This window comes from Scatophagus argus, chromosome 3, assembly GCF_020382885.2.
Source record: "Scatophagus argus isolate fScaArg1 chromosome 3, fScaArg1.pri, whole genome shotgun sequence".
NCBI lineage: Eukaryota > Metazoa > Chordata > Actinopteri > Scatophagidae > Scatophagus > Scatophagus argus.
The window spans coordinates 4,043,441-4,070,391 of NC_058495.1; the positions used below are offsets into that span (position 1 = coordinate 4,043,441).

A 26,951-nucleotide genomic window follows, 5' to 3' on the forward strand; every position below is an offset into this window, starting at 1 on the left:
TTTTTTTTGCCTTTTTTGCTGTAAACATATGCAGCTGTATTCAGACATACGAGCATTACAGAGTCACATACTCGTGTCACTGTTAGCATGAGAGGGATCGTGTTACTGGAAAACAATGGTGAGCTGGAAAGTAATATCAAGATGGGAGAAGAGTGTTTTCTCACAGCTCTCCGATGGACTCACAAAAACTGGATTTTGCCCCTTCTTCTCACAATGAATCTACTAATACGTGTTCTGAAAGATCATGAAGTCCAGGCTCTCATTAAAGTCATTTAATGAGAGCCATTTAATGAGCTCACATGCTCAGGGTAAAGCATTTTACTAGATGTTCACAAATATCCTCCATACAGCTGCCCTGAATGAAAAGAGAAACTATTCTGTGCTGATGAGTGCAGGATTTTCTATCAGACTGCTCTGATAGAACCCATTCAGTTTCATGTTCTGTTCATTTTTAGGGAGGATAATTAGATGATAAATGTCACAGTGTCACAGTGGTCTTCAGAAGACAGGATAAAAAGTGTGTTCTCTGTGATTAATGAATTTGTGCCGCCACAATCTGACAACGTTCAATTCTGACTGCTGTGCATAAAGTTTTACTGAAATGTTATTATGTCCACCCACTGATTATAAAATAAGGATGGAAGACATGACAGTTTCCAAAAAGTGAAGCCAAAACATCTGGATCGCACCCCAAAGTCTGCCTCCAGCACAGGTCATAATCCTTTTCCAAACCATGTTAGCAGCTGGAACATGGACCTAACTGCAAACTCAAAGTACACATCAAATACATTTTGATGGTTTCTGTCATTTTAGGTAGATGATGTATGTCCACATGTTTATCATTCTGATAAATTTGGTTTTAATTTGTTATTTGATGTTATATAAAAGAGGAGTGACATCATAGTTGAGCTGAGCGTGACTGGTCAGATGGGTGTGTGGGTGGGAACTCAAAACACTTCTGTGCTGGCTCCAAATGACATCATCAGAACAAGACTGCAGTGCTCATTTCCGGGATATTTTGGCTTCACTTTTATGCAGTTGGAGGAAGTGGAGACACATTATCCATTTTTTTAGAAGTCAGCGGGATCAACCTGGAGGACAGGTGTTGTATGTCGGATGTTAAAGGTCTTAATGTTCACTGCCAATTACTATTAAGTTCTCAGTTTCATCAAAACATTTCTGCACAGGACTAACAGTGGTGAAAAACTCAGCAGGGTACCTTTAACTTTCTTACAAACCATTCCAATTATGTCTTTTTTTTCCCCATACTGAACTACACAATAAACTCACACACACACACACACACAGTCAACCCACTGACCTGTAAATGAGCACGATGATGAGAACGATGAGGGCCACTATGGACGCCCCGACCCCAACTCCAATCTGAGCCTCCAGAGGGAAGGTGGACAGGCTGAGGTTGTCATACTGAACCTTACCCAAAGAGAAGTTCAGGTTGCCCATTTGGACCTGAAACACACAGACAGACACACACTCCTTACTTACTGTGTCAGGTACTCGTGCGGTTCTGCGGTTTTAAGGTGAGAGCGCCGAAGACTCACAGTGAATTCAGGTAGATTGTCGGAGCCCTCACGCTTCTTGCCGTTGGGTACAGGCGCAGGCTGCTGAGGCGGCGGCTCGCAGTACAGATGGTTTCTGGTCAGGGTCTTAACAGCACACACACCCTCCCCAACCAACACTATTACCTCATCCTTAGTGATGGCCAGGTCCAGATTTTCCCCCTGAGAACACATGGAGGTGGAACTTTCTGTTTATCTACTTTCACTTACAGTTCTTGTTAGGTTTTTTCATGACATTTTTTCAGGCCATTCAAAAAAGTGAAAAACATTTTCAACAGTTTTTGGTCATCTTTCTCTGTAACAACAATTAGTGATCATAATAGCTTAATTCATTATACTCATCTGTTTAGGGATGCTTTATGCTACTGTTCTACTCTTCCACCACAATGATAAATAATACAGCTAACAACCAAGGCTTTGGCAGAAGGCCATGATCAGCTTTGGGCCATGGTGGCACTACAAGCAGCAGTGTGAGGGAGTTTCACTTACACTCCATATAATGTTTGGAAAGGCTAAAGCACAGCTTAAACTGGATGAAAAATAACAAACTCAGACTTGAGTTAGGTTTCCAAGGCTAAATTAACATTTTTCAAATTCAGCTCTTTTGCTTCAAATGGCGTGTTTGGACAAAAACCTGCACAGACAAGTCTTGTCTGTAACATGAGACAAACTGGAAATGCAATCATTGCTTCACTTAATAAATCTTGCAAACTGCCTGTCAATGAATGCCCCTCCTCTGACCTCCAGCTGGATGAAGCTGCCAGGGTTGTAGCGGTAGGCCTTCAGAGGGTCTTGCTGGTTCAGGGGCCGCAGGACAGGGTTGGGTTCGTAGCTGAAAGTCTGGGGGTTCAGAGTGCTGAAGTCGAAGCGCAGGTTGTCCAGCAGAAACTCCACAGTGACCTTTGACCCCCAGACAGAGGAGTCCACCATGGGAGAGCGACACAGGATCAGCAAAGAGGAGTTCACCTCACAGTGCTCAGTGAACTGCTGAGACAAGGAGGGTGCACATAAGACTTTTAGAAAAGGAAGAGATTTGCTTTTAGTTTGGAAATAACAAACCAACACAGACACACACACACACACACACACACACAGACCTGTTTGACGGAGCAGAGTGGGTTTCCGGGACAGACAGGCTCAGGAACCATTCTCGCTGGCCTTCCCAAAGTCTTCTCCCTGTGCTCCCCTTGCTCTCCACTCCTTCTCTTCCTACTCCTTCGCTTCCTCCTTTTATTCTGGCTGACCGACTCCAAGGAAGAGACTGTCACCACCATCTGTGGTTCCTGCACCACGTCCAGGTTGTGGCCTGTCACAAAGATCAGCCGTCCACCGCTAAAAACAGACGGAAAATTTCACAGTACTTCAGTTTTTTGGTATCAAACAACTTTTTAAGTAGGAAACACGAGGTAATGGTGAAGAGATGAAGGTCAGATTCCCAGACTCACTCAAGGAAGCTCTTTGCTGGTGTGGCGTAGGTGATGTTGGGGTTTTGGGTGTAGTGATAGGCTGAAGTGTGGAGGTGGCGCTGGCTGTTGCCGTAATGCAGGGTGACCCGGTGGTCTCCAGTCTTATTGCTGCTGCCTGTCACACACTGAACACTGGAACTCTGCACCTCCGACACACTAAGAAGGAGGAGGAGGAGGAGGAGGAGGCACAAGGGGAGACTGATTTATACCAATATCAATAAATCATGTCAATGTGAACGCGTGCACGTGTGAGAGTCTTACATGTCACACGGCACCCCTCCCACAGTGATAGTCAGGTCAGAGGGACGTCCTGTCAGCAGGTTTCTGCCAGTGATTGTCAGGGATGTTCCTCCGGCTTTGGGCCCCCTTTCAGGAGATACCCCCATCACAAATGGGTCCTGTGAGGCAGGAGAGGATGGAGAAAGAAGGCCATTAGAACAGCATCAACCAACTTTTATTGCTTTAATTCTTCTATTTGTATTTAATTATATTGAGATTTTGTGTTTTGCACTTTGTGTCTTTTGTCTTCCGGTTTTTAACTTTGCTTCTGTTTGGTCTCACTGTGTGGCTTTCCGTTGTTTTGTCGTCCCAAGTATCATGCTTTTGCTCTGACTGTGAAAGCACTTTGTAAACTCTGTTTTCATAGCTACCAGTTTCCACAACTTTACACTTCCTGGTACCTGGAAGCTGAATGTCTGGATGGAAACACCAAACTCTCCTCCGCTCACTTCAACAGACACATGGCCCGTCTTCTCTCCTCCACTGGCTTCGGTCCTGCACACAATCCTGGAAGACAGACATCACTCTTAAGATGGCTGACCTTTCCCATCCACCCCAACCACTCCCAGCAGCACCGTTTGTACCTGGAGGAGACCTCGTAGAGACTGGGGATGACAGTGCAGGGAACCCCAGCTACTAACACAGAATTGAGGATGTCCTTTGCCTTCTGTCCCAGGTTGGAGCCTGAGATGGTCACCATGGTGCCGCCTTCCAGCAGGCCAGAAAGTGGCTCAATCTGGGGGAAGTCAGGAAATGCTTCATTTTGAGAATGATTCATTTGTAAGTGCCAGTTAATTTTGTTTTGAATTTAGAAAAATACTGACAGAAACGAAAAGAGCTCCGATTTACAAATGACAAGATAAATTGTGACTATAAGCATCTCAAATGTTCCAACAGTAAAGTGAAGAGGTCTAAGGTCAGCACTCACAGAGTGGATGACAGGGGCGGGGCACGTCTGCTGTACGGGTTCGCTGCAGGAGTCTGAATGCAAGCAGCTGGCGTGAGCACCACCACACCACACACAGCCCAACTTATCGTCAGCTGTATGGCAGCGGCTGCAGTCTGAGCGGCCCACAGAGCAGTTGTACAGAGTCACTGAGGGAGGAGCAGACAGACAGACGAGAGCATCAGTGGGTGTTTAAAGGGAGGTGTTGAATATCCCTCGGGATCAATAAAGTATCTATCACGCCCCAAATAAGAAATACAACACTGGACTGTTTTGGTGTTAGTTGCCCAGTTTTGAAGATTTTGGCTGTAGAGAAGCCTGCCTTCTCTCAGATATAATGGAACTAGACAACACTTCCCTTGTGGTTCTCCCACACACACACACACACACACACACACACACAACACAACACAATATAGGATAACCACCTTATGCTGACAACTAAAAAAAAGCAGCAAGAAACTAATAAAATCTAAACTGGAACAGAGTAACCTTGCGCTTTGACCTTACCATACAGATCAGGAGAGCTGTCCACGTGAAAGGTGTCCCTCCTCTTCACATACACCATGGCATTGTATTCCTCCACTGGGGCAGAGTATGTGTACTGGATAAAGAACAAAAACTACCAGTTACACACACACTCACAATATCAGACATCAAAGTAGACACAGCTGGATCCTGCTTCAAAAAACATCTGTCTGTACACTCCTGTCTGGACAACATTTCGTTACATGTAATGAAGAGATGGCACATTATCAGACCTGGTGTAGTTGACAGGTGATGTCAAAGGTGGTTGGGTTGGTTTCATCAGTCTCCACATAGGCATCCACCACCACCGTCTGTCCTTCGATGACCAACACACACTCATAATCCAACTCTGTGTCCTGAACACACAAAGACTTGTTTTGTGGAGGGATCACAGGCCAGGCAAACAGATATGTGCTGAGGATATGTGTGTGTGTGAGTGTGTGTGGTGTGGCGTACCTGATAGAGGTGCAGGTTGTGAGCCAATAAGGTGATCTTCCTGTCCACTCTGACAGGGAGCAGTGACGAACCCTGGACCTTCTCCACACAGGGACAAGCTGAGGAACCCCAGCTGACATAGGAGCCCTCATCTCCCTGTTGCCCAACAAAGAATAAAGTCCTCTCTCACACACAGTATTTCCTAGTGACCCAGTGAGGTGGCACATCTGTCACACACATGCTGTCTGTGACTAAAGCAGCCACTCCTCATCTCTGATTGCTACATTAGCTGCTACAAGTATGACAGCCTCTGAACCTCTAAAGTGTTGATTGCATTGTGGGTAATGGTAAAAGTGCCATGTTTAGACAAGGAAGAAGTTTAACTGATGGAATGGTTAGTTGTTAGATTATGTGCATATACAGGATCTACACTACAGGTACCTCATTTTTATATCCTCAAGCTGTGAAAGCCGATTCACACACACATTTGGTCTGTCTGATTGCATCAGCGTACCACTGAGTAATGTCAAATGTTCCATTAATGTCATATCTTAATTTTTCTCTACTTGTCCAAGAACACAATCACTTAAAACTACTTTTCTCTAACTCACCGGTAAGCTTATCTATCTGATTTTATTCATGTGGAAACAAGTGGAGTTTGTGATTGTGGTACAGTTGGTTAAAGAAAATAACTGCAACACAAAGGATATGTAAGAAATATTGTGATCCACAAACAAACACACAGCACACTCAAAGAAAAACAAACACTCAAAGTGAGTTTTTAACAGTAATACTGAGGTGTAAGTTAAGAAAAAAGATCAGGGAACACAAAAATATTTAAACAAAAAACAACTGTTGCAGCTTTACACTGAAGCAGCGGTTTTTTAATTGGGGTCAGGCTAAAGCAAAACAACGGACAGAAAGGAGATGTCAGATAGTAGAGGAGGAGCAGGGAAACTGGGGCAGACAGGGAAGCCTGTTTGTTCCTACAGAAGGAGTCCAGTCAAGAGCTGGGAGCTGTGGCAGGCTGCTGAAGCTCTGACAAGAGGAAGTAGATGAGGAGCAAGAAGGAGGAGGAGGAGGAGCAGGAGGAGCAGGAGGAGGGTGGGAGGCGGCTGAACTCACCGGCAGGAAGGTGTCAGCTGGATCATATTGGTAGTCCAGCAGGTGGGGGTAGGACGGGGGTGCGTGGTCAACCTCACCATCACCTGACAACACAGTCGCAGCTGAAAATGTGGCTGTGTCATTTTCTGGTTGGGCGGCACTCTCAGTGTGGACATCTGTTTCTTCGTTTGGCCAGAGGAGCACCTCTGGGTCAGCGCCTGGGCTTTCTGCCTCAGTCTGGGAGCCTTGTACTGCAGGTACTGCAGTGGGAGTCTGGGTCAGGTCCAGGTAGAGGGAGGGCTCAGAGTCATCTGGTTGGTCCACAGGGAAGGGTGTGGGCAGAGGGAAGCCAGATGAGGCCAAGGTGGGAGGCTCTGCTTCAGCTTCCTGGGAGTCGCTGGTGGGCGACTCCGTCACCACCTCCAGCGGGGAGGAGTCTGTGTCATGGGGTGGGATGATCAAAGGCATCACAGGGTCCAGATCTCCACTTAGACCATCAGCCATGGTGACAGGCACTAAATCCATGGCTAGAGTGACCACACTGGGTGTAGCCATGGCGCCTTCAGTGTCGCTCTGGGTGACAACAACAAGCTCTCCGGCTGCAGCCTCTTCTTCCTTCCTGGTGGTAACCTCTGGGGATGGTGGTGCAGTGGGTGCTGGTGTGGTGGATGGCAGGGTGGTGGGTGGGGTGGTTGGCTCGGGGCTGGTGGTGGTCATGGGTGGAGTAGTGGGTGCAGGAGGAGTTGTTGGCTCCTGAGTGGTTGCTACAGTGACAGGGGCTGCAGTTGTAGTTGTAGCCACTGTTGTGGTGGTGGTTGTGGTGGTGGTAGTTGTCAGGGCAGCTGTTGTAGTGGTGGGTGTTGTGATGACTTTAAGAGGTTTGGTTGTGGGAGGAGCTGAGGTGGGGAGTTTAAACTGGGGGAGGGAGGAGGAGGGGAAGACGTGAGGAGAGGGTGAGACAGAAATAAACCGATGGACAAAGGAAAATGGAAATAACCAATAACTGAACTTAAATGTGAAGTTAGACACATAACCCGCTATTATTGTGTTACTGCAGCTTAAAAAATAGGCATGATTTTTGTTCCTGTACTGACACAACAAAACATTTACAGGAATTGATGAATGTATGTAAAAATGACATTACTTTTCCTCTAACTAGGAAAGCCTGGACCATTTATCTATTTACCAGGTTGTTATCAATCAAAACCCGTCCTGTCAAGTGCACAGTGCAAGCTCAACAATGCATTAAAGCTTTTAGTTTGAGAAAATACTCCAACTGAACCAGTAACTAAAACATTTTCACCAACAGTCTATGCTGGTGAGCAACGCTGAATGTAAATCAGGTACCTTTAAGATGCCAGTAATTTAAAGACACCCTGTGAAACGTTTCAAGTTTAGTAGTACTTTGGAGCAGTTTTATTTACTTTTTTATATACTCGTCTCATTCACACCTTTGTAAGGTCAGAATGCACAGTGTGCGTGGTGGTAAGAAACCCTAACCACTGATTATGCAATCTGATTATTTCTCGACTTTTCCTACTTGAAGACCAATGAGAGAGGTGTTTGTTCTCTGTATTTGTGCAAGTGTTGGATTCTCAGAGGGATATGGCAGAAGAGCTTGGAGATTGTGTGACTTGTGCAACCAATCCAAAAAAAAAAAAAAAGTTAACTAGCCGCTCAATGTATTTGATATTCATCTTAATCTGCATGTCTAAATCATTTAAAGGATTGAGGATTCATTCTGTGTATCCAAATCCAATCTGAAAAGCTTCATTTAGAATTACCCAATGGAAAATATTTAAACATAGCTTTATGACAAACACTTTTCCTACAGAACTTGGATACTTGAAGTGTCCACAAATGCTTGAGTGTCTAAAATTCACTGGTCAAAACCTCCGTATATGACATCTCAGCGAGTGCTCTACAACTGCAAAACTTATGTCTTCTGCTTGAAGAACTTACATGCTGGTTGTAGATGATCACTCCCTCCTCACAGGTAGGCTTGTGGGTACACAAGTGCTGGTGAACACACCAGTTACAGCCCCATCGGCTCAGAACACAACCGCGGCAACTGTACACAGAAATAACATGACATGGTGATAGGCTCAGTGGAAAGAGTCAAAGAGTCAGTGTTAGCAGGTATAAGGAGGTCTAATAGAAGTAGTGGAAGGCTTTTTGTCTTGAAGTGGGACAAGAGAAAGGGACAGCTGCTTTAGTTTGTATCACACGCAGTAATCCAATTGCTGCCAATCTGACCCCAGTGGTAAGAAAAGGTCAGTGATCTAATTGAATTGAGCCTCAGTTTGTTATCAGAGTTGTGGGAAGGACACTGGGGGGGGGAGCAGGAAGCTGCCTCGAAACACAGCGGCGGAGGTCAGGAAGGAGACTGAGCAAGCATTCAGCACAGTTATGCTCAGACGGCACAACATTTCATTCCAATTAATCTTTTTACTGTCTGTTTTTGCTCTCTAATTTGTGTTGATGGAGGACAGTGTGAGTTTTCCTCATCACCACAGGACCCTATTCACTGTAAACTGTCGCAAATGCAGTACTAGTTTCATTGGAGTGGGAGTGTAGAATCCTGTGGAAAATCTGTTGGGAGCTGATTAGACAAACTAGCTGGTGTAGTTCGATGCTAAAAGTTAGTTAGTCAGTACAGCAGGGACATTAGGGACAACCATCAGCTGCAACAATTATTGGATCTGACATTTTAAAGATTACCGGAGTGTTTTTTTGTTTTTATGTCCAATTGCTAACAAATAAATATAAAATGCCTAATGCAGCATCCTCTCCGTCAGGAGTTGTCACTCTGTGGTCTCACTCAGTGGCCTACCCACAGCAATCCGATTGGTCACATGTCACGAGTAATCGCGAATCAATAAAATAAATGGAGTGAAAGTACAATATTTGCCTCCATAATGTAGTGGAGTGGAGGTACGAAGTAGCAAAAAACTAAAATACTGAAGTAAACTAGAAGTATGTAAAATGAGACAATTTCAGCCCTGGTTAAAAACATTACCTCTGGACATGGTATTACATTATAACGCATACAGCCCAGGCACAAGAAGAGCCACTAAGCCATAGGATGTTCAATATTTCGGGATATATGGACATGACAAAATAAGCAGCTGAAGTATAAGAGAGTGTGTAAAGTACAAGGTCAGTAGGTTTAGACCAAGTAAGAAGAAAGAGAAAAGCAAACACAAGACAGGTGAAAGGTGAATTGATGGAGGTACAAAGAAGAATGAGGGTACAAACAGCAGTCTCAGCTACAGAATAAGACTTGTTTATAAGATGTGCAGTGAGCAGAGCACATCAGGAGGACACAGGAGAGCAGAGCTGATAAATCATCGGTGGTAACTCACGGCATGCTGCCAGACAGCTGCTTAACAGCCGTACAGTCGTAGAAGGTGAAATCCCCCGCCGTGATGGTGATGTCGCCAAAGCGAAGGGACAGGGAGACTGTAACGAAGTCTGAGGAGAGCAGAATACAAAGAGAAAGACAGCATGAGAACAAGGTGAAGGCAGCACATTAACATTGTGTTTCACCAAAGCACAGAGCTGAGCGAGCAGGCCTTGAAAAACATTCAGCCCTAATTCAGAAAGTATAAGAAAGGGATGAGTGCTATGATTAGAGAAACATAGTGAGAAAGGGATGTGGGAGAAGGTTTGGTCCAAACAGCCAAAGCACAGAGACCTAATAAAAGCCATGTGCAGCCTGAACCCTCAGGCCAGAGAGTGCAGACATAAACACAGCAGGGCTCAAGGCTCTGAGGCTTCCCTTCTATCAAACACATGCTCAACACCAAACAGAAACTTTGTTAAGCCATCCTGTTTTAAACCTGCATGATGCTACATTGCATGGGTACATTCACTAAAAAATGATGGAATACTAAAATTTGCATCTTGCTTTCATTGTTTTGACCATCTTTTATATCAGTTAGCTACCTCAGTGTGTCCTTGCTTTCCCCCACCAGTGGCAAAAACACTCCATGAGGTCTTTTGGCTTCCATTTTTATGTTTCTTTAAACATTTTTATGACAACTTCTTCATTATTATCATTATTTCAGAGCTGGCAACAGTCACCCATCAAGAACTCTGATTTCACACTGTGTGAAATTTCTTCCTTCAGCTCTTCTGTCGGCGTGTGCCACGAGATCACCTTCCTGCAGTCATTATGAATGAAAATTAACTAGGGGTGTTTACAGCATAGACAGATACAGTTGTTCACGAGCTCACAAAGGCGTGCCACATTTTGAGTTGATTGTGACTCTGAAAGGGAAACCTGCAAGTTATAAACTGGATATTTTTGTGTGTAAGCACTTTCTGTGTTGCACTGTACACAACCTTTTGATGCGCATCCTACACTAACTTTTATAAATGAAGACCCTGATCTTCAACTTTAAAGTAACACTTGCTCATACAGGCCCTCAGCTCTGTCTTTTATTAAGTGAACGCTGGCACTAACCCTCTTTAAGTCAAGGTAAGCCACAGCTAGATCCTTAAATACAGCCTGTGTGTCCATATCTCAGCAAACCCCCCAGGCTGACTCTGCCTGAGCCCTGTACCCTGAGAACTACAACAAGCTGCAAGTTTCAAGAATGCAGGCATGGGAACCAGTGTGTGTGTGGGGTGTGTGTGTGTGTGTGTGTGTGTGTGTGTGTGTGAGTGAGAGAGAGAGAGAAATCATGTGAATGTTTGGGTGAGTGTGACCTCTGTAGAGGCTTTAATTTTTAGTTACAAGCCCCTTTAATCATTGCCACTGACTTACTATAACAAACAAGCCGCTCTCAGCACACTAAATAATCACCAAAGAAAATCAAAACACATATCAAAGCATAGAATCACTAGATGAAATAGATTCATGGGGACTACTCTGCTTTAAAACACAGATTACTCCCTGCTGTGTAAGCTGGCTTAGAAAAATGGATTGGGTTAGCCTAGATTCATGGTCACAGGGATTGAGCTGTATACATGTATGTTATGTCTGTCATGCAAAGATACACACATGCACAAAAAAATAATCTCATTACAGGATGCAGCCAAATCCTCCAGTCACCAGGCTGAAAAGTTCAAACCAGTAATTAAACTCCAGCCTCATCAGCTTTGCTCCAGAAACAGGAAATAGTCAGGACTGAGGCTAAAATGCACTCACCCTGCCCCGGAGGCACCATGGGTACTCGGCTGGTGTCAGGTGAATGACAGGTGACCCCGCTTCCGGTGACCACGGCGGGACTGCGGCTGTCCTGGAAGAAGCAGGAGTACGACTCGCCTTTCTCCAGCACTGGGAGTCCCGGGACCGACAGAGACACCTGAAAGTTAAAACATGACCACTGATTGAAGCTGCTGGGAGATCGCTTCAGACAGATCTACTGAACATGTGGGGGCAGCTGTGGCTCGGGAGGTAGAGCGGGTCAACCCCTACTCACTCATCCCCACTTCCTTCTGTCCACATGTCCAAGAGTCAACAATCTGGCCAGCACCTTGCGTGGTAGCTCAAGTTTGTAAGTTTGTGTGTGAATTAGCGGCAAAAACAGTGTAAACTGTGGCTAAAAGTGCAATAAAAAATGCACCTCGTGGCACATTTATATAGCAATTTATAGGTACAAGGGGTGTCAGAAAATATCAATACACTTCACTGAAAGTGCAGTATGCCATGCAGCAATGAAAAACACTGCATAGAAACGAAACAAGAGCGCAAAGCATATGCAGCAGGCGGAGTTATTGGACAGATATCTCTGCATTGTTAAGTCAACACCTGTGCTGTTACAGAGGACAGAGAAGGTCATAATGACAGTAAGTGATTAAACTGTCGGAACACATAAATCTGATCTGCTCACTTGTAAATGTCAACGTGGAATAATTTGATTTGAAAACTAAATTAGATTCGTCTGCTGCAGCAACATGAATCACGCCGTTCAGACTCCATCGCTCCTTACGTCGCTTTGTTATTGTTATTTTGGCTTCACCTGTCCAGCTCAGAGACATCATCTGTCAGTCAAAAAGTATGACCTCTACTGTGACATGTTTGTTTGGATTCTCTGGCGGTCATGTTTGCGTAAGTGGTGTCTTTTGAACTGTGTGTTCAGGACTGATGGTTGCTAGTGCTCATGTTAACTACTCAGTTGTAAGGCTAGGCCCGATCAAACAGTTCCTGACTGAAATCAACAGTTTGCTAATTTTACACTGTCTTTTACTTTATAAAGATAAGTGCATTGTAAGGGTGTGTTTTGAATGTTATTCCCTTAACAAAACGCATCATTTCCTGTGTGAAGTGTTATCACATTACACAGCAAAGTCAAAACTATAAATTTGAAGATTAAAATGAATTTTATTTCGATGTAAAAATGGGCTTGTAAAAATGGGCTATACAAATAAAGTTGACTTGACTTGACTTGACTTAAGTCATGTTTATAGGCAAAGCCATACAGGTCATCTGAATGGTCATAAGTGCTTGTTATAGTATAAATGAACCACTGTGTTTGGCGTTCTCATTCGCATCCTCATCAATACCTCTATGGCCTACTGAGCTCCTATAGAGATGGTACCCTCTAGTACCAAGCCTCATATTTTGATAGGTGTCCTTGCAGGATGCAGAAAAACGTTTTCCTTCCTACCAATGCAGTGGCTCTCAGAAGCTGTGAAGTCAATACTGTATATGCTATAAGCACATACACCCATCATATACTGTACAGTACAGACAAAAACTGAACATTAGGTCTATTCAGCTGGTCATGTTATGATCGCAGCTGCAGAGAAACGTACTGAATCCCAAGTGGTTTACTTAAAACCCAGCCAGTTCATTTACTCACAGACATTTCAGCGTCAAAGACGAAATGTTCAAAATGTCCTCTCGTATGACGTAACAAGGTGTGTGTATTGTATAAACTTTTGCTCAGCTGCTATCCACAGGCATCATCTTCCACACAGATGACTGTTACTGTGCTTTTCTCCTGCTCTAGGACATGACAGGACAGAGCTATGATCGCTATCTTTAACCTGACAACCTGACACACACAAACACTCACACACACAGACAGCACCTCCAGCCAGTGTACAGTAAATCTCTCAGCTGATAAGGAATTCTTGGAAGAGCCAAGGTGTTATGTGGGCCTGAGCTTTATTGCTTTTTGGTATGTGAGGAGACTCAATTGTAGACTCAATTACTGGGGGAGGGAGCATGTACATGCAGATTATGACAAACCCATACCCGCAGGAATGGATATCTGTGAAGGATATCTGTGCAATGTGTTCTGTAGGTGACTGAAGCGGATATTTTTTTTTAATCTGTGAGCAACAGAAAGATTTTTCCTCGTCTTCCTTTAAATCCGTTGTGAAGATGCGTACGGGCAGGCAGCTGTACGACAGAGCTTTGTTTTGCTCCTTTGCTGCTCGTGTTCACGTGTTCATGTATTGCAGACTCACCGTCCTGCTCTCCTCCCTGCTGATGTTGGAGGGGTTGAGGTCCTGGATGGCCAGACACTGCTGCTCCATGTCAAAGCTCCACAGCCACTGACCTGTGTGTTTGCCACGAGCACACTCGGACTGCAACACACACCTGCAGGCAAAAAAACCAAGGCTGCCCTGTTACACTATCCTTATTATGTTGTGAGCTAAAGTCAGACTGTCCATCTATGTCTCTAAAAAAGACCAAATTAGCAAAATAAATCATGAAAATGATTTAAGTATATACACTGCAAATCCGTATGTCATATACAAAACTCCGTCCTGAATGGGTATCATGTTTTTCTAAATAGTTGAGAGGTGTTGTTTATAAAAACAGGCCTGTTGTGAAATCAGGAAGAAGGGAAGAAAATGAAAGAAGTAAAGAGAGAAGTGGAGAGAAAACATCCCGGTGAGAGGGGGGTGGGAGGCCAGGTGGCGAGGCAGAGCAGTGAGGAAGCACAGACGGGAAGGAGAGGCAGATTTCTTTCATCAGACTCAAACACAATCCCATCAGACACACTTAGTTTTTTTGAGATGACTTGGCAAAAACACTAACAAGGGTGCCAGCAGTTTCCTTGTCTGCTGATACTTCACTTGTCAGCAATGAACTTTTTCTTTTTCACAAAAAAGTCTTTGAACTAGACCTGTGTGAATCTAAATCAAACAAAATATTTCACAGCAACATCAGCAGCTCATTAATTATGTACTTTCTTTATAAAATCCTTACAAAAGCAACAAGAGAATAACAAGCAGTCTATACTGCTTCTTATAACGTTCAACTTTAGAGAAGAGTACATTAGATGTGATTAAAGCTAAACTTTTGCCTTTTCCTCTTCCATAAAAAAATGAAATGTTCTTCCTCTTACAAATAAAGAAATCACATTCATAAGCAGCAAGAATACCATTACGTATTTTAAAAGCTCAAGTGTAAAGGGTTTAGTGGTATATAGCGATGAGACTGCAGATGGAAACCAAGTGAACACCCCTCTTCTCACCCTTCCCTGTGGTGGCCTCTAAAAATAAAGGCCCTCTCGACAGCCAGAGTTTGGTTTGTCCATTGTTGGCTACTGTAGAAACAATATGGTACAACATGGCAAACTCCAGCTCTATCTTTAAACACAAAAACCTCCTTCAAAGGTAGCAAAAATAAAACCATTCTTAGTTAGGCGACTACATGCTACTAAAACACTGCAGCTACAGCTTTACTTGGTCTGCTATGACCAGTAGCTTAGCATAACTCATGTTAGCTAATGTTAGCAAACCTTCAGCAGATATTAGTATGTAACTGACATACCTGAGCCAGTTGACTGATTCAGCTATTCTTCTACTTCATACAGTGCATCCAGAAAGTATTCACAACGCCTCACTTTTTCCACATTCCAAAATGGATTAAATTAAATTTCTCCCTCAAGATTCTACACAAAATACCTCATAATGACAAAGTGAAACAAGTTTTCTTGAATGTTTTGCAAATTTACTAAAAATGAAAAACCAAAAATGTAACATGTACATAAGTATTCACACCCTTTGCCATGACACTCAAAACTGAGCTCTGGTGCATCCTGTTTCCATCGATCATCCTTCAGAGGTTTCTACAACTTGAGTTGAGTCCACCTGTGGTAAATTGAGTTGACTGGGCATGATTTGTAAAGGCACACACCTGTCTGTCAGACCTGCATGTCAGAGCACAAACCAAGCCATGAAGTCAAAGGAATTGTCTGTAGACCTCCGAGAGGCACAGATCTGGGGAAGGGTACCAAAAGATTTCTGCTGCATTAAAGGTCCCAAAGAGCACAGTGGCCTCCATAATCCATAAGTGGAAGAAGCTTGGAACCACCCGGACTCTTCCTGGAGCTGGCCGCCCAACTAAACTGAGTAGAAGGGCCTTAGTCAGGGAGGTGACCAAGAACCCAATGGTCACTCTGACTGAGCTCCAGCGTTGCTCTGTGGAGAGGGAAGAACCTCAGAGAAGAGACAACCATTTCTGTAGCACTCCACCAATCAGGCCTGTATGGTAGAGTGGCCAGACGGAAGCCACTCCTCAGTAAAATGCACATGAAAGCCCGTCTGGAGTTTGCCAAAAGGCACCTGAAGGACTCTCAGAGCACAAGAAACAAAATTCTGTGGTCTGATGAAACAAAGATTGAACTCTTTGGCATGACTGCAGCAATGTACACAGACATCTTTGCTGTCAACCTGTTCCAGAGCGCACTGGACCTCAGACTGGGGAGAAGGTTTATCTTCCAACAGGACAACGACCCTAAGCATACAGCCAACATCACAGAGGAGTGGCTTCAGGACAACTCTGTGAATGTCCTTGAGTGGCCCAGCCAGAGCCCAGACTTGAACCCTGTTGAGCATCTCTGGAGAGATCTGGAAATGGCTGTGCACCGACGCTCCCCATCCAACCTGATGGAGCTTGAGAGGTTCTGCATTGAAGAGTGGAAGAAACTGTCCAAAAATAAGTGTGCCAAGCTTATAGGATCATACTCAAAAAGACTTAAGGCTGTAATTGCTGTCAAAGGGGCTTCAACAAAGTATTGATCACAGGGTGTGAGTACTTATGTACTTTTGTTTTGTTTTTTTTATTTCTAATAAATTTGCAAAAAAATGCAAGCAAACTTGTTTCACTTTGTCATTATGAGGTATTTTGTGTAGAATTTTTGAGGGAAAAAATGAATTTAATCCATTTTGGAATTAGACCGCAACATGACAAAATGTGCAAAAAGCGAAGCGGTGTGAATACTTTCCGGATGCACTGTGTGTTACGTTTTAGCATTTAGCATTATCATGTGACTGACATATCTGAGTCTGAAGTGGCTTCTGCGTAGCAAAAAATGCATAGACTGGTTTTAACAGCTACAATGGAAACTTATTATTATTATTTAGTCTGGTTATTATTATTGAGTAGCTCTATTATTCACTAGCTCTGTGGATGAATTTTTAATGTATTATTGTACAATAATGTATCATTTCTAGTCTGGCCTTTTAAGTATTATTATCTTTTATGTACCGCTTATTTCATTAATCTTTATTGAGGCATGTCTAACCAATGCAGACAAAAGTTGATTATTCCATTTTGTCTAATAATACATCTAAATCATATATTTGAAAGAGACTGATACAAAAAAGAATGTACAAAAGAAAAATCTCGAAAACACAATTAGTCCAGACTTAAATAACTCAAAAAGTACTGGACGGTTTTTTGTTTAAGTGTTTGTTTGTTTTTAAGAAATTTGGTACACACTTTTATGACCCCATAAGGACTGAGTTGTGATCCCCTGATCCATCACTGTCAGGTCAAATTTGTTTTGGTTTGGTTACAGCTAGATACGTGCAAAACTAATGACCAGATGACCATGGTAAACATAGTACTTAGTTAAACATAGTACTTCATTGTGAGTGCAACCTCACAAAGCTCATTCTTAGTCTTGTTTCTTAATAAACAAAAAAATAAATAGGAAAATTGTCACAGATTCATTAATAAATTGATCATTCAATTGAGACTAATTAACACTTTCAACACTGGATCTCCGTTTTTTTATGCACTGTATGTGAAGTACTGTAAAGAATCCAAAACCTTGATGATGAGCCATTTATCCGTTCGTTGTAGCAGATTATTTTACACCATAAATCAAAATTGTAAGTACGTTCCACTTAGCCACACTTCCTCGGATGCTGGATCAGAACATATGTGGGGCTGGAGTTAAGTGCTTAGGTTGCTCTTACCTTCCCTCCAGGACACACCAGCCACAGTAGGGGTCATGGGCCTGCAGACAGGAGTGACAGTCTAGGTTCCGCTGGCATTCAGCCACAGGCCTCTTCTGCAGCTGGAACCAGGACAACACAATCATGTTCAGTCGTGCAAACCGTGCACACTAAGCCGTACAATCTGATTAAAAAGAATAGGTGGCCCATATATTCCAGTGGAACAATGCAAAATAAAAATATGGTCATTAGAATAATCCTAACTACCGGTTCACTTACTGAAAGAGAGAACTGGGGCAGAAACAAGAGAGTCCAAATTATTTCTCTTTCGGTTTTTAACTAAAACATAGGAAAGGCGTGCATGAAATGAGACTACAAGAGTAGTCTCATTTCATTACTGTATGATGCATCTCTGTGTTTGCATTTACCATGTTCTGTGTCATGATGAAGAGATGCTCCTCTTTCTGGTCCAGGATGAGGTCTGAACTGATAACTGTGTTCAGCTGAATGGGAATGACAGAGTACTCCTCCACCTCGCCATTTGGCCCCAGGAACACCTGAGGAGATGTATAAATATACGCACAAATGTTGCGATTATGTAATAATTTAACAGCCTGTCCTTCTGTTAAGCTTTTGGAGAGCATAAAAATAATAATTATTTTCCTTCTTTCAATTTTCATAATACCATTATGACATATTTCAAAGAATGTAGCCCCACAGGCCATAAAAATAATTTATTTTGAACATATTATACAACAGAAAGCTCTAGAAAAAGCCTGTAGGTGAACCTCGACTTGAATTTTGTCAAACTCCGTTGTATGTATCCCTCAGGCTTTATTGGTGAAATATGGGAAGCAGTTGTTCAGCGGAAGTAAAAAGAGTACTCCACAGATTTGGCATCACACCTCTAAAACTACCTGCTTTCAAAGTCAATTAAATTTCTAATTAATTCAAACAACAACTTTTTTTTTTTTTTTTTACAATATTTCCCTCCAAAATGTAGAGGAGCAGATGTAAAGTAGCTGAAAAAAGAAATATTCAAGGCAAGTACAAGCACCTCAATGCAGTACAGTACTGGAGCAAATGTACTCTGATCACAGTTCCATCCCTGCCAGATAGTCAGAGCCAACTAACAACCAAACAACAATAGGAGACCTCAGTCTGACACCGTGTTAGCTGCTAAAAGTCCCAAGCTGCTGTGATGTGAGTTGATATGAAAGGGCAGCCTGACCAACTGCTCCACATCAACCTTTGGATGTGATTTACAGCAGGCTGAACAGCAGCTTCATTCCATCTAATGGCATTAGTGAGATATTCCACTGTGAGGGGGTACAAAGACAGCAATCATCCTAATGGGAATATCGAGCACAGGTCAGGAGAAGTGTGGCTTCCTCAATCTGGTCTGTGATGTGCCAGGATGTGCTCCTGATGCCAGGCTAATCCCATCATCCTCCAGGTATGTGGAGGATTTGAGGTCAGCTATGCAGTCTGACACGCTTTGATCCCTCAGCTCCACGAAAACAGACTGCCAAGCTCTAATAGCTGCCCATCCAGACTGCAGAAATTACTGAAACTACACACAAGTAAAAGAACAAGTAAACTAAATGACACAATTCTCTTCGAACAAGGGAGAGAGGAGTAGAAGTTCACCCTGAACACGTGTATGAAAGGAGGAGTGGGAAACTGAAACTGCATGCTTGCTGCACAAAACCCCTCTTTCTTCTACCATTAGGCACTGAGCTGACCTCAACAAGACAAACATTTAGAGATGGCATCCTGACTGGTGAGTATTTGCATCTTCATACAACGGTTTAGAAATCTGCTGAGGTTTCAGCAATTACACCCCAGAAATCATACGGCCTCCTGTGTCTTCAGCCCTGGCTTAACTTCATTTAGTTCTCTCGTTATTCCCAGCAGCTGCAATTAGCCAGTCACTGCACGCCATGTTTATCTACCAGAGGCCTGAGGTCAGCAGCACTGGGGGGGATGTGATATGAACTCAGTGAGGATTTTTGTATCACGCTCCCTTCTGTCAGAACATGTTGAAGGAAAAATTTAGTTTGTAACCCACAGAAATGTCTGAAAATACTTCTCACCAAATGCTCCTGGATGACAGATTTAAAAAGAATTATTAAGTCTACTCTTTTAAGTGTCAAGATAAATCACGTAGTCGGTAATCAGAATGATCCCTTAAATTAACAACTGGCACCACCATAGTGTATATAAAACAAGAGTGGACTTAAAATGTGATTTTTTTTCTCTTTTTTTTAAGTTGGCTTTAACCATTTTACACACAAAAAGAAACCGGTGTGTGTGTGTGTGTGTGTGTGTGTGTGTGTGTGTTAGTACAGTTGTTGTCCTGGTAACCCTGACTGAATAAGTTTTAAACGATCCCCAATTTTTCATGTTGACTGTGTGAATAATCCACAAATCATGTCAATGCAAATGTCCAAGTCCAAAAATAGAAGCTTTATGTTTTTGTTCCAATTCATCAGTTTACCAAAATTTCTTATCTTATCTTGTCACATTATGATTAATTTTACATTGGGGAAAAACTATTTTTTAATTTTAGGTCAGCTATGCAGTCTGACACGCTTTGATCCCTCAGCTCCACGAAAACAGACTGCCAAGCTCTAATAGCTGCCCATCCAGACTGCAGAAATTACTGAAACTACACACAAGTAAAAGAACAAGTAAACTAAATGACACAATTCTCTTCAAACAAGGGAGAGAGGAGTATATGAAAGGAGGAGTGGGAAATTGAAACTGCATGCTTGCTGCTCTGTTACACGCAAAAGAAAGAAAGAAAAGAAAGAAATTGTCTGGATCCGCAGGGTTAATTGAGCCTAAAAGTTATCACTTTCTTAACAAGTTTGTTCACTTTGATTTTTCAATTGCACAGTCCCCTTTTACACACAGTGCACATCAGGGGAATGGTTACGTTTGACTTTAATTAGTTTTGGTTGCAGCGAGGAGGACACGGACTGACAATGTGTCCATTAATGTCAGTGACAGTGACACCGCCTGCTGCTATGACCCATATCTCCACAAAACTCTGAATGAGTCTCTCTGTTAGGAAGTGCACGTGTCTGCCAGTCAGCGATGACAGTGCACAACACAAGCATGGAGCTCCATTATCTGCTCGCCGTGATGTGTTGCTCAGGGTTTGACTGCCTGTGTGATGTAACCATATAAAAATACATTAATGGTTGTCATTGTGCTACTTCTGCTTGTGCTGGGGGCTTCAACCACAAGCCACCATTCAGGGGAGGGGAAAAAAACCAGCACAAAGAGCCAACTGTGTGGAGACGAGCTCACAATCTGTAAACTCTTGATAAAGGGCCAAACTACAACCTCCCTACTCAACTGAGCCTGTAGCTTAGTCCAGCGCTTCATATTATCAGTAACCCACAGAAAGATCGGGAATCATTGTGATCAACAAGCCCAAGACTTTCCTAATTTGCGTTTAAATTTGCTAACGAATACACATACACAGCTGAAATGTTCTATTCATTTACATAAGCTCTGCCCTGACCTCCGCCTGAACCCCCAGAGACACTGCCATACGTGACCCCCGCGGTGACTCAGCTGTGCTCCCCGGCATTCACTCGCAGCACCTCGGAAATCGAAGTGACAGCCTGATGGGGACAACGCCACTTCAGAGGAGCTTCTCATGATCCAGCCGTCGAAGCTGAATGCTCACACTGTCTGTGTGAAAGCTAACAACATTTCTGTTGAGTATTTTGAGTATAGTGAGCATTTCCTCTCTTGTCTCTGAAAGAAGGCCTTTTTTTATTTTTAATTTTTATGCAACTCCGAGATGTATACCTGGAAACTTTCTGAAAATGAAACATTGCTACATCAACTATAAAAACTTATGATACCATATGATAGGGCTTCAAAACTTTAGTCTGGCCAGACACCTTATTTACCAGGCACACAGTGATGTGTTTGGTTTTCATCATTTACTGGAGGAGTTAGTACAATGGGAGAGATTATTTCTGGAGTGCTTAGTTCAGACTGTCTTCCTCTACACATCATTTTAGACCTCTGCTGGTTGGCAGAAGAACAGAGAGAGGTTTAACTGGATATCTGGGTTGAGTGCCATGTCTGTGCAGGGACAAGTATTACAGTTATATGAGAAATACCAAACATGTTGCCCAAAAAAGGTCTGAACTCAAAATTATGACACCAACTGCACAGTATATAATAACAGCACAATCCCTGCATAACTTCACAGTTAGAACATAAAGTACACTTTGTTAGTTACTGGGATGTTACCTTGTGCAGGTTCCCTTTGGAATCTCCCAGGAAGGCGATGGTATGTCCCGGCCTCACGCTTACAGCCACAGCAGTGAGACGGGCAGACGGGCTGTCCAATATGGTCTCTGCTTCTACGGCGATCCTGCTGGCCATCGGGCTGGGGGTGTGGTCAGAGCCGCAGGGGTAGGCGTCAAGAGTGTTCTAACATACGGGACACAGGAGAGGACAGTTCTAACATGTCATGTTTGGGTAATATAAGGATTAGATCAAAAGGAAAATAACATATCATATTGCATGTGAAATGTAAAGTGTACTGATTATTTTGTGCAAAGAGAAGCCCTTCAAGTGATTTGTTGTTCATTTCTCAGCAAGTTACCAAAAATAAAGCAGCAGCATGTCTGTTGTGGTAAGTCAAATCCCAGCAGGATTTATTATGGAGGGGTTGGGTTTGGGGAACAAACTCTCACAGGATTCCAGTGACTTCTACACTCGGTGCTTTAAAGCTTAAAGAAAATTTGTTTTTGCTTCCACAGATTGGCAGTAGGGAGTCTTTGCTCTGGCAGGATGGTTGTTGTTTTTTGTTCCAGGAAATGTATTTTTTCAACAAGAACACTTGAAAGCAGGGTCATTGCTTCATCACTGGTAATCGTAACAATAGAAAGTAGAGGCAATGAACCTGAGAGCTCTGTCTGTTGAAGGGTCCTTGTTTTGATGGACTGCATGTAGCTGGCTGGGGTGATGTTATGAATGGACTCCTTATTTGGCCTGCCCTTAAAAAAATGCTGATATACCAGCACTGCTGAACTACTATCATACAATCCTACTACAATACCACCTAAATATTTTCCTGATTTCACCCCTGCTCAAAACTGTACAACTTTGGTCATAATAACATAGCTAAACAGCGTTCAGACAGCTATATAAAGGCCTCAGTGAGCACTGATTAAGTTAGCCATGAGCAGCGAAGGGCAGTTTAGACAGCCTGTTCTGTCCACATCATCAGAAGCCAACCATTGCAGGAAAACAATCAGGAATGACTGCATGCTAAGAATAACCCCAAACTACATTATGACTACTGAAATAGTTATGAAGTTATGACGTCCGGTCTGAATGCTTAAAGGCTTGAGTGTCACTGACTGCCATGGCGGATGGGAGCCAGTGATTACACTGTAATGATACACGCGGATGAGCAGACTGCAATCATCTGGACATTTAGCCACAAACACTGAGGGCAGTAGGAACCATGAGGAAGTAAAATGACAAAAAAAGTTGCGGTTGCTATTGCTTGGTAGGTGTCTTGAATCCTCATCGACAATAACAAAGCGTGTCCCCCACAGCTTAGATCTTGCGTGAGAATCGGTCCCTGGTGCAGATGGACTATCCTGGCAAAGACAGAGAGCTGAAGCTGCTTTGCAGTTGTTTGTGTACTGGGATCCAATTGAGATTTGACATCTTAATGACACTGTAAATCCTGCTCAAAACCTCTCACCACCGTTCCCTGTTAGCTATAGCCCCCCCCTCGCTTTTTTTGTCCATCTTCACTTTCAAAGACATGTATTCCTATGTGTCCTTGATGCTTTTTATTCGCTGTGCGCCTGTACTCCTTAATCTCTTATTCTTTGTCCCCTTCAAAGCCTCATCTCTGTCCGGTGTTTCTTTATCTGTCCTTGTTAAACATTAGCCTCAACCCAACCCCACTAAGTACGGCTAATGCCACAGATCGATCCCTCCCTGACCAGCAATTGCATTAAATTACACTGTCCGCACTGCCCTCCTCTTGAGCTAATCTGTTGTACGTGGCTGCAGAGGTTGAGGGGTCAGTGCTGCTCTATGTCCTCAAAACAGAAGCAAGTGATAATAGAGGAGGAAGACAAAGTAGCTCACAATATCCTTTCAAACGCATATGCAAACACATGGACACATCAGGAGTCACGACTGTTAGACCTGTTGCCATGAGAGGCCCAGTCTAATTCAATCCCTCCTTCACATCTGCCTGTGAAAAAAATGTCAAATTTAATTCCATCCTCTCTGATGTAAAGATCGCTCTGCTAGAGGAGGGCAGCCCTGGACAGCTTCAGAGGCACGGCAAAACCAGTTTTGGCAGACAAAAGCTTTTATTCAGCGTCACAGAAGGAAAACAAAGAACACGTGTTCTTCAGTAAACAGAACAACAACAACAAGGAACAAAGGAACAAAACAATGTCAAGTCTTCTGTGTTATTTAGTGACTGGTTCAAGGTGTTCCCATCTGCCTTGTGTTTATGTGAACATTTTCATTCCGAGGAAGCGAATATACTATAATTTATAACAGCACAGGGCGAAGAATGAAAGATGTGGTCACACATCTCATACTTAGACAATACAAGGCCATTCTTATTCCTGTAGGCCGCCTTTCTTAGCATGCATTCGGATTTTCTGTAACACCCTGTGACACAAACACACAATTACACACACTGACACATGGGAGTGGAGTGGTGTAACTGCTATCTGGTTCAGTATGTTGACCACTATGGGGTTTGTTGGTGAAAGTGATGACAAGTGTCTTTCTGAAGTGACTCTCAGCAGCCACTGAGAGCAGGAAATAGATTTGATTTGATTTTCTATGGGGGTTGTCATTTTGTCTTTGAAATACAAACTTGTCTGAATTCAAAAGCCACAAACTATACAAGGGTTGTAAAAGAAAAAATTACTGATCCACTTGAGTATTGTGACGATATGATTTATGTTGTTGTATCAGTTTTCAAAAACACTGTTTCCAATTTTATTTTTATTATTGTTATTTTAATTTTATTTGACACTTCCACTCCAAAGTAATGTCAACTGTGACAGGAAGAAGTAAGCACACATTGCTACTGTAAACACAAACAACACAGGCCTATGAAACAATATATCATCTTGCTCACAGTATCACAATATAAAGAATCCCAACTCTTGTATTGTGATACGTACTGACTGTTGCCAATGCACGTGGCTATTGTTCACTTTGGTTTAAGAACGTGATCACTAACGCAGTGTGTCAGGATCCCCCAAAACTGCCTAATCTGAGAGGTAATGTGTAGAAGCGATTTGGATTCAAAGGCATTCATGATAAAATTGTTGATAAAAATTAGGCTTTTTGTTGTCTTTAAAAAATAAACTGCTTTATCGTACTAGCATTTGGCTATATGTGCTGCTCATTTGTTCAGACCTCACTTTTTGAAAAAGTGATAGACATGACAACTACATGACAAGTTTCCACAGAGTGAAATGGATTCAGCCTGTTGAACTCACCTCTGGCAGGTTGGCACAGTTAGATTTGACTTCGTACTCAATGTAGGCTGCTTCCACCCCTGCTTCTTTACCCATCTGTGTGTAGCACAGGTCTCTGGTGGAGTTAATCCTGCGATCCACATCTTCGAGGTCGAACATGCAGAGGGCCGAGTCCTCACTGGGCCGAGTGGACGAAGCCAAACGAGTGGAGAAGACACCAAGAAGAGTTTCTGAGCCTTGGCTCACTCCACCGTCCTTGGTGAGCCCAAGTTGAACAGCCTGCAAGAGGTTGTAAACTTTCCCTGCCCTGGAACGGCATGTCAAGGGTACTTCCACGTAAGAGTAATACGCCTGGTCATCCAAACAAACACGTGAGACATAGGTGCGGTACTCGCGTGACTGGGACTTCAGGTCCCGTCTGTAGAAGAGGAAGTAGACATGCTGACGGTGGGCAAATGATGCTACAAAATGATGGTCGTATTCCGAGAGACGGCCAGCCACAGCCAACTTGGCAGTCTCCTCATAGGAAAAAACGGGTTCCTGAGCAAGGTTTCGTGTGGAAATAGGTGGGTGGCTGCTGGTGTAGCCCCGCCCCACATACAGTACTGGCTGCTTGTCAGGATGAGAGCGAACCACGAGTCCCACTGTGCTAACATTGGGGTGGTTAGCCGCTACGTACTGAGTATCCACTGGCCTCTCCGTGGAGAAAAGAACCACATCCACAGAATCCAAACTACGTTTCTGGCAAATTCCTTGGTTGACACTCCCGCAGGTAATAAGCTCCATGGAGTAAGGGTCTACCAGAAGCAGTTTGTTGTGGTTGTTGGTGATCTTAGCCTGAGGGCAGTTGCTCTCGGTTACAGGAGGTAAGCACTCCCGGTTGTCTGTGACAGGTCCAGTGTTGTCCTGGAGTTCAGGTTGGAGGAATCGATCCAACTGGTACAGGTGATCTCGGGCCCCAACATAGACCCGACCAACACTAGGGTTTGGGTGCAAGGCCAAATGCTCAAACAGAGTGTCATTCCGGACAAAGGTGGGATAAAGACTCAAGGGAGAAGAATGGACAACACTGCTATGTAATGAGGTGAAAGGCCAGCCAACGGCCAGCAGCAGGACAGACAGCAGCGTTTGGACTGCTGACACAGAAAGACGACGCACCATCCCCGGAGGCATGGCAGCAGAGCTGAGAGAAACAAGACAGGACATGTTGTTAGAAATTATGTCTACATGCACTTGAAAAGAAGTTGTCAAAAGTTTCCATGTCACAGGCCTGACAGATATGGGCTATGGATCTTCATATGATCACACATTTAGTTCCAGAAAGCCTTAAAGATCCATTTTTTGTGATACATTTAAGAGTAGTATTAATTTGTGTACAGATGTCAGTCGGTACCATACATAGTGGATACAGTAAAATGGCCATGGCTCTTTTAATTCCAGTTTACAGCAAGACTTGGGAATTATCTAAAAGGTAAGTGCAATATAGGAACTTTTTTTTAAAACATTTTTGACCTTTATGAGATGTAGAATTTTTTTTGTAACATAAGATAAACAACTGTTTCTATCTAAAACTACACCAAGAAGCAATTCACAGTTTAAACAACCACAGGAGGACTTCTTCAGTATAATAAACTATCTGAGACTTTGGCTCCTCACCATTTGTTTCCAGTGGCGTTTTACAGAGGCATGTCACCTCTTGACCTCTCAGCAGCTTAGGTTTAAAGATGCATCCTTCTGGACACAACCTGCAACACAGAAGAAAAGATACATCAGTATATGCTGCGCTAAAGACACCCAAAGTCATTTACAGCAACAAATGAAGGGATGTCAAACCTCAGCCTAAGGGAGATTATAGGGGGCAAACACAGACTCTGTCATTCGAACACCTTGTATTTTTTGGCATCACTGTCATCCACTGAAAGCCGTGGGAAGCTTATGTCAATTGAAA

At 43.2% G+C, this 26,951-nt stretch overlaps 1 protein-coding gene across 4 annotated transcripts in view; it reads right to left on the minus strand.

The window, feature by feature from the left end:
- The window catches only part of plxnb1b (plexin b1b), a 90,226-nt gene that overhangs the window by 9,745 nt on the left and 53,530 nt on the right, over positions 1-26,951 (minus strand). For 3 of the 4 annotated variants that reach the window (XM_046381968.1, XM_046381976.1, XM_046381958.1), the window contains 22 exons: positions 26,660-26,748; positions 25,025-26,186; positions 21,774-21,956; positions 17,921-18,049; positions 17,514-17,614; positions 13,764-13,896; positions 11,494-11,650; positions 9,704-9,812; positions 8,301-8,409; positions 6,360-7,253; positions 5,256-5,390; positions 5,033-5,155; positions 4,782-4,875; positions 4,254-4,420; positions 3,910-4,061; positions 3,727-3,832; positions 3,308-3,444; positions 3,026-3,202; positions 2,678-2,912; positions 2,322-2,567; positions 1,563-1,742; positions 1,322-1,470 (listed from right to left, as the gene is read on the minus strand). In XM_046381968.1, coding sequence (XP_046237924.1) covers positions 1,322-1,470; positions 1,563-1,742; positions 2,322-2,567; positions 2,678-2,912; positions 3,026-3,202; positions 3,308-3,444; positions 3,727-3,832; positions 3,910-4,061; positions 4,254-4,420; positions 4,782-4,875; positions 5,033-5,155; positions 5,256-5,390; positions 6,360-7,253; positions 8,301-8,409; positions 9,704-9,812; positions 11,494-11,650; positions 13,764-13,896; positions 17,514-17,614; positions 17,921-18,049; positions 21,774-21,956; positions 25,025-26,176 — 4,868 coding nt within the window. In that variant the 5' untranslated portion in view covers positions 26,177-26,186; positions 26,660-26,748. The remainder of the gene's footprint in view (positions 1-1,321; positions 1,471-1,562; positions 1,743-2,321; positions 2,568-2,677; positions 2,913-3,025; positions 3,203-3,307; positions 3,445-3,726; positions 3,833-3,909; positions 4,062-4,253; positions 4,421-4,781; positions 4,876-5,032; positions 5,156-5,255; positions 5,391-6,359; positions 7,254-8,300; positions 8,410-9,703; positions 9,813-11,493; positions 11,651-13,763; positions 13,897-17,513; positions 17,615-17,920; positions 18,050-21,773; positions 21,957-25,024; positions 26,187-26,659; positions 26,749-26,951) is intronic. The other variant, XM_046381986.1, reaches the window with a different exon arrangement.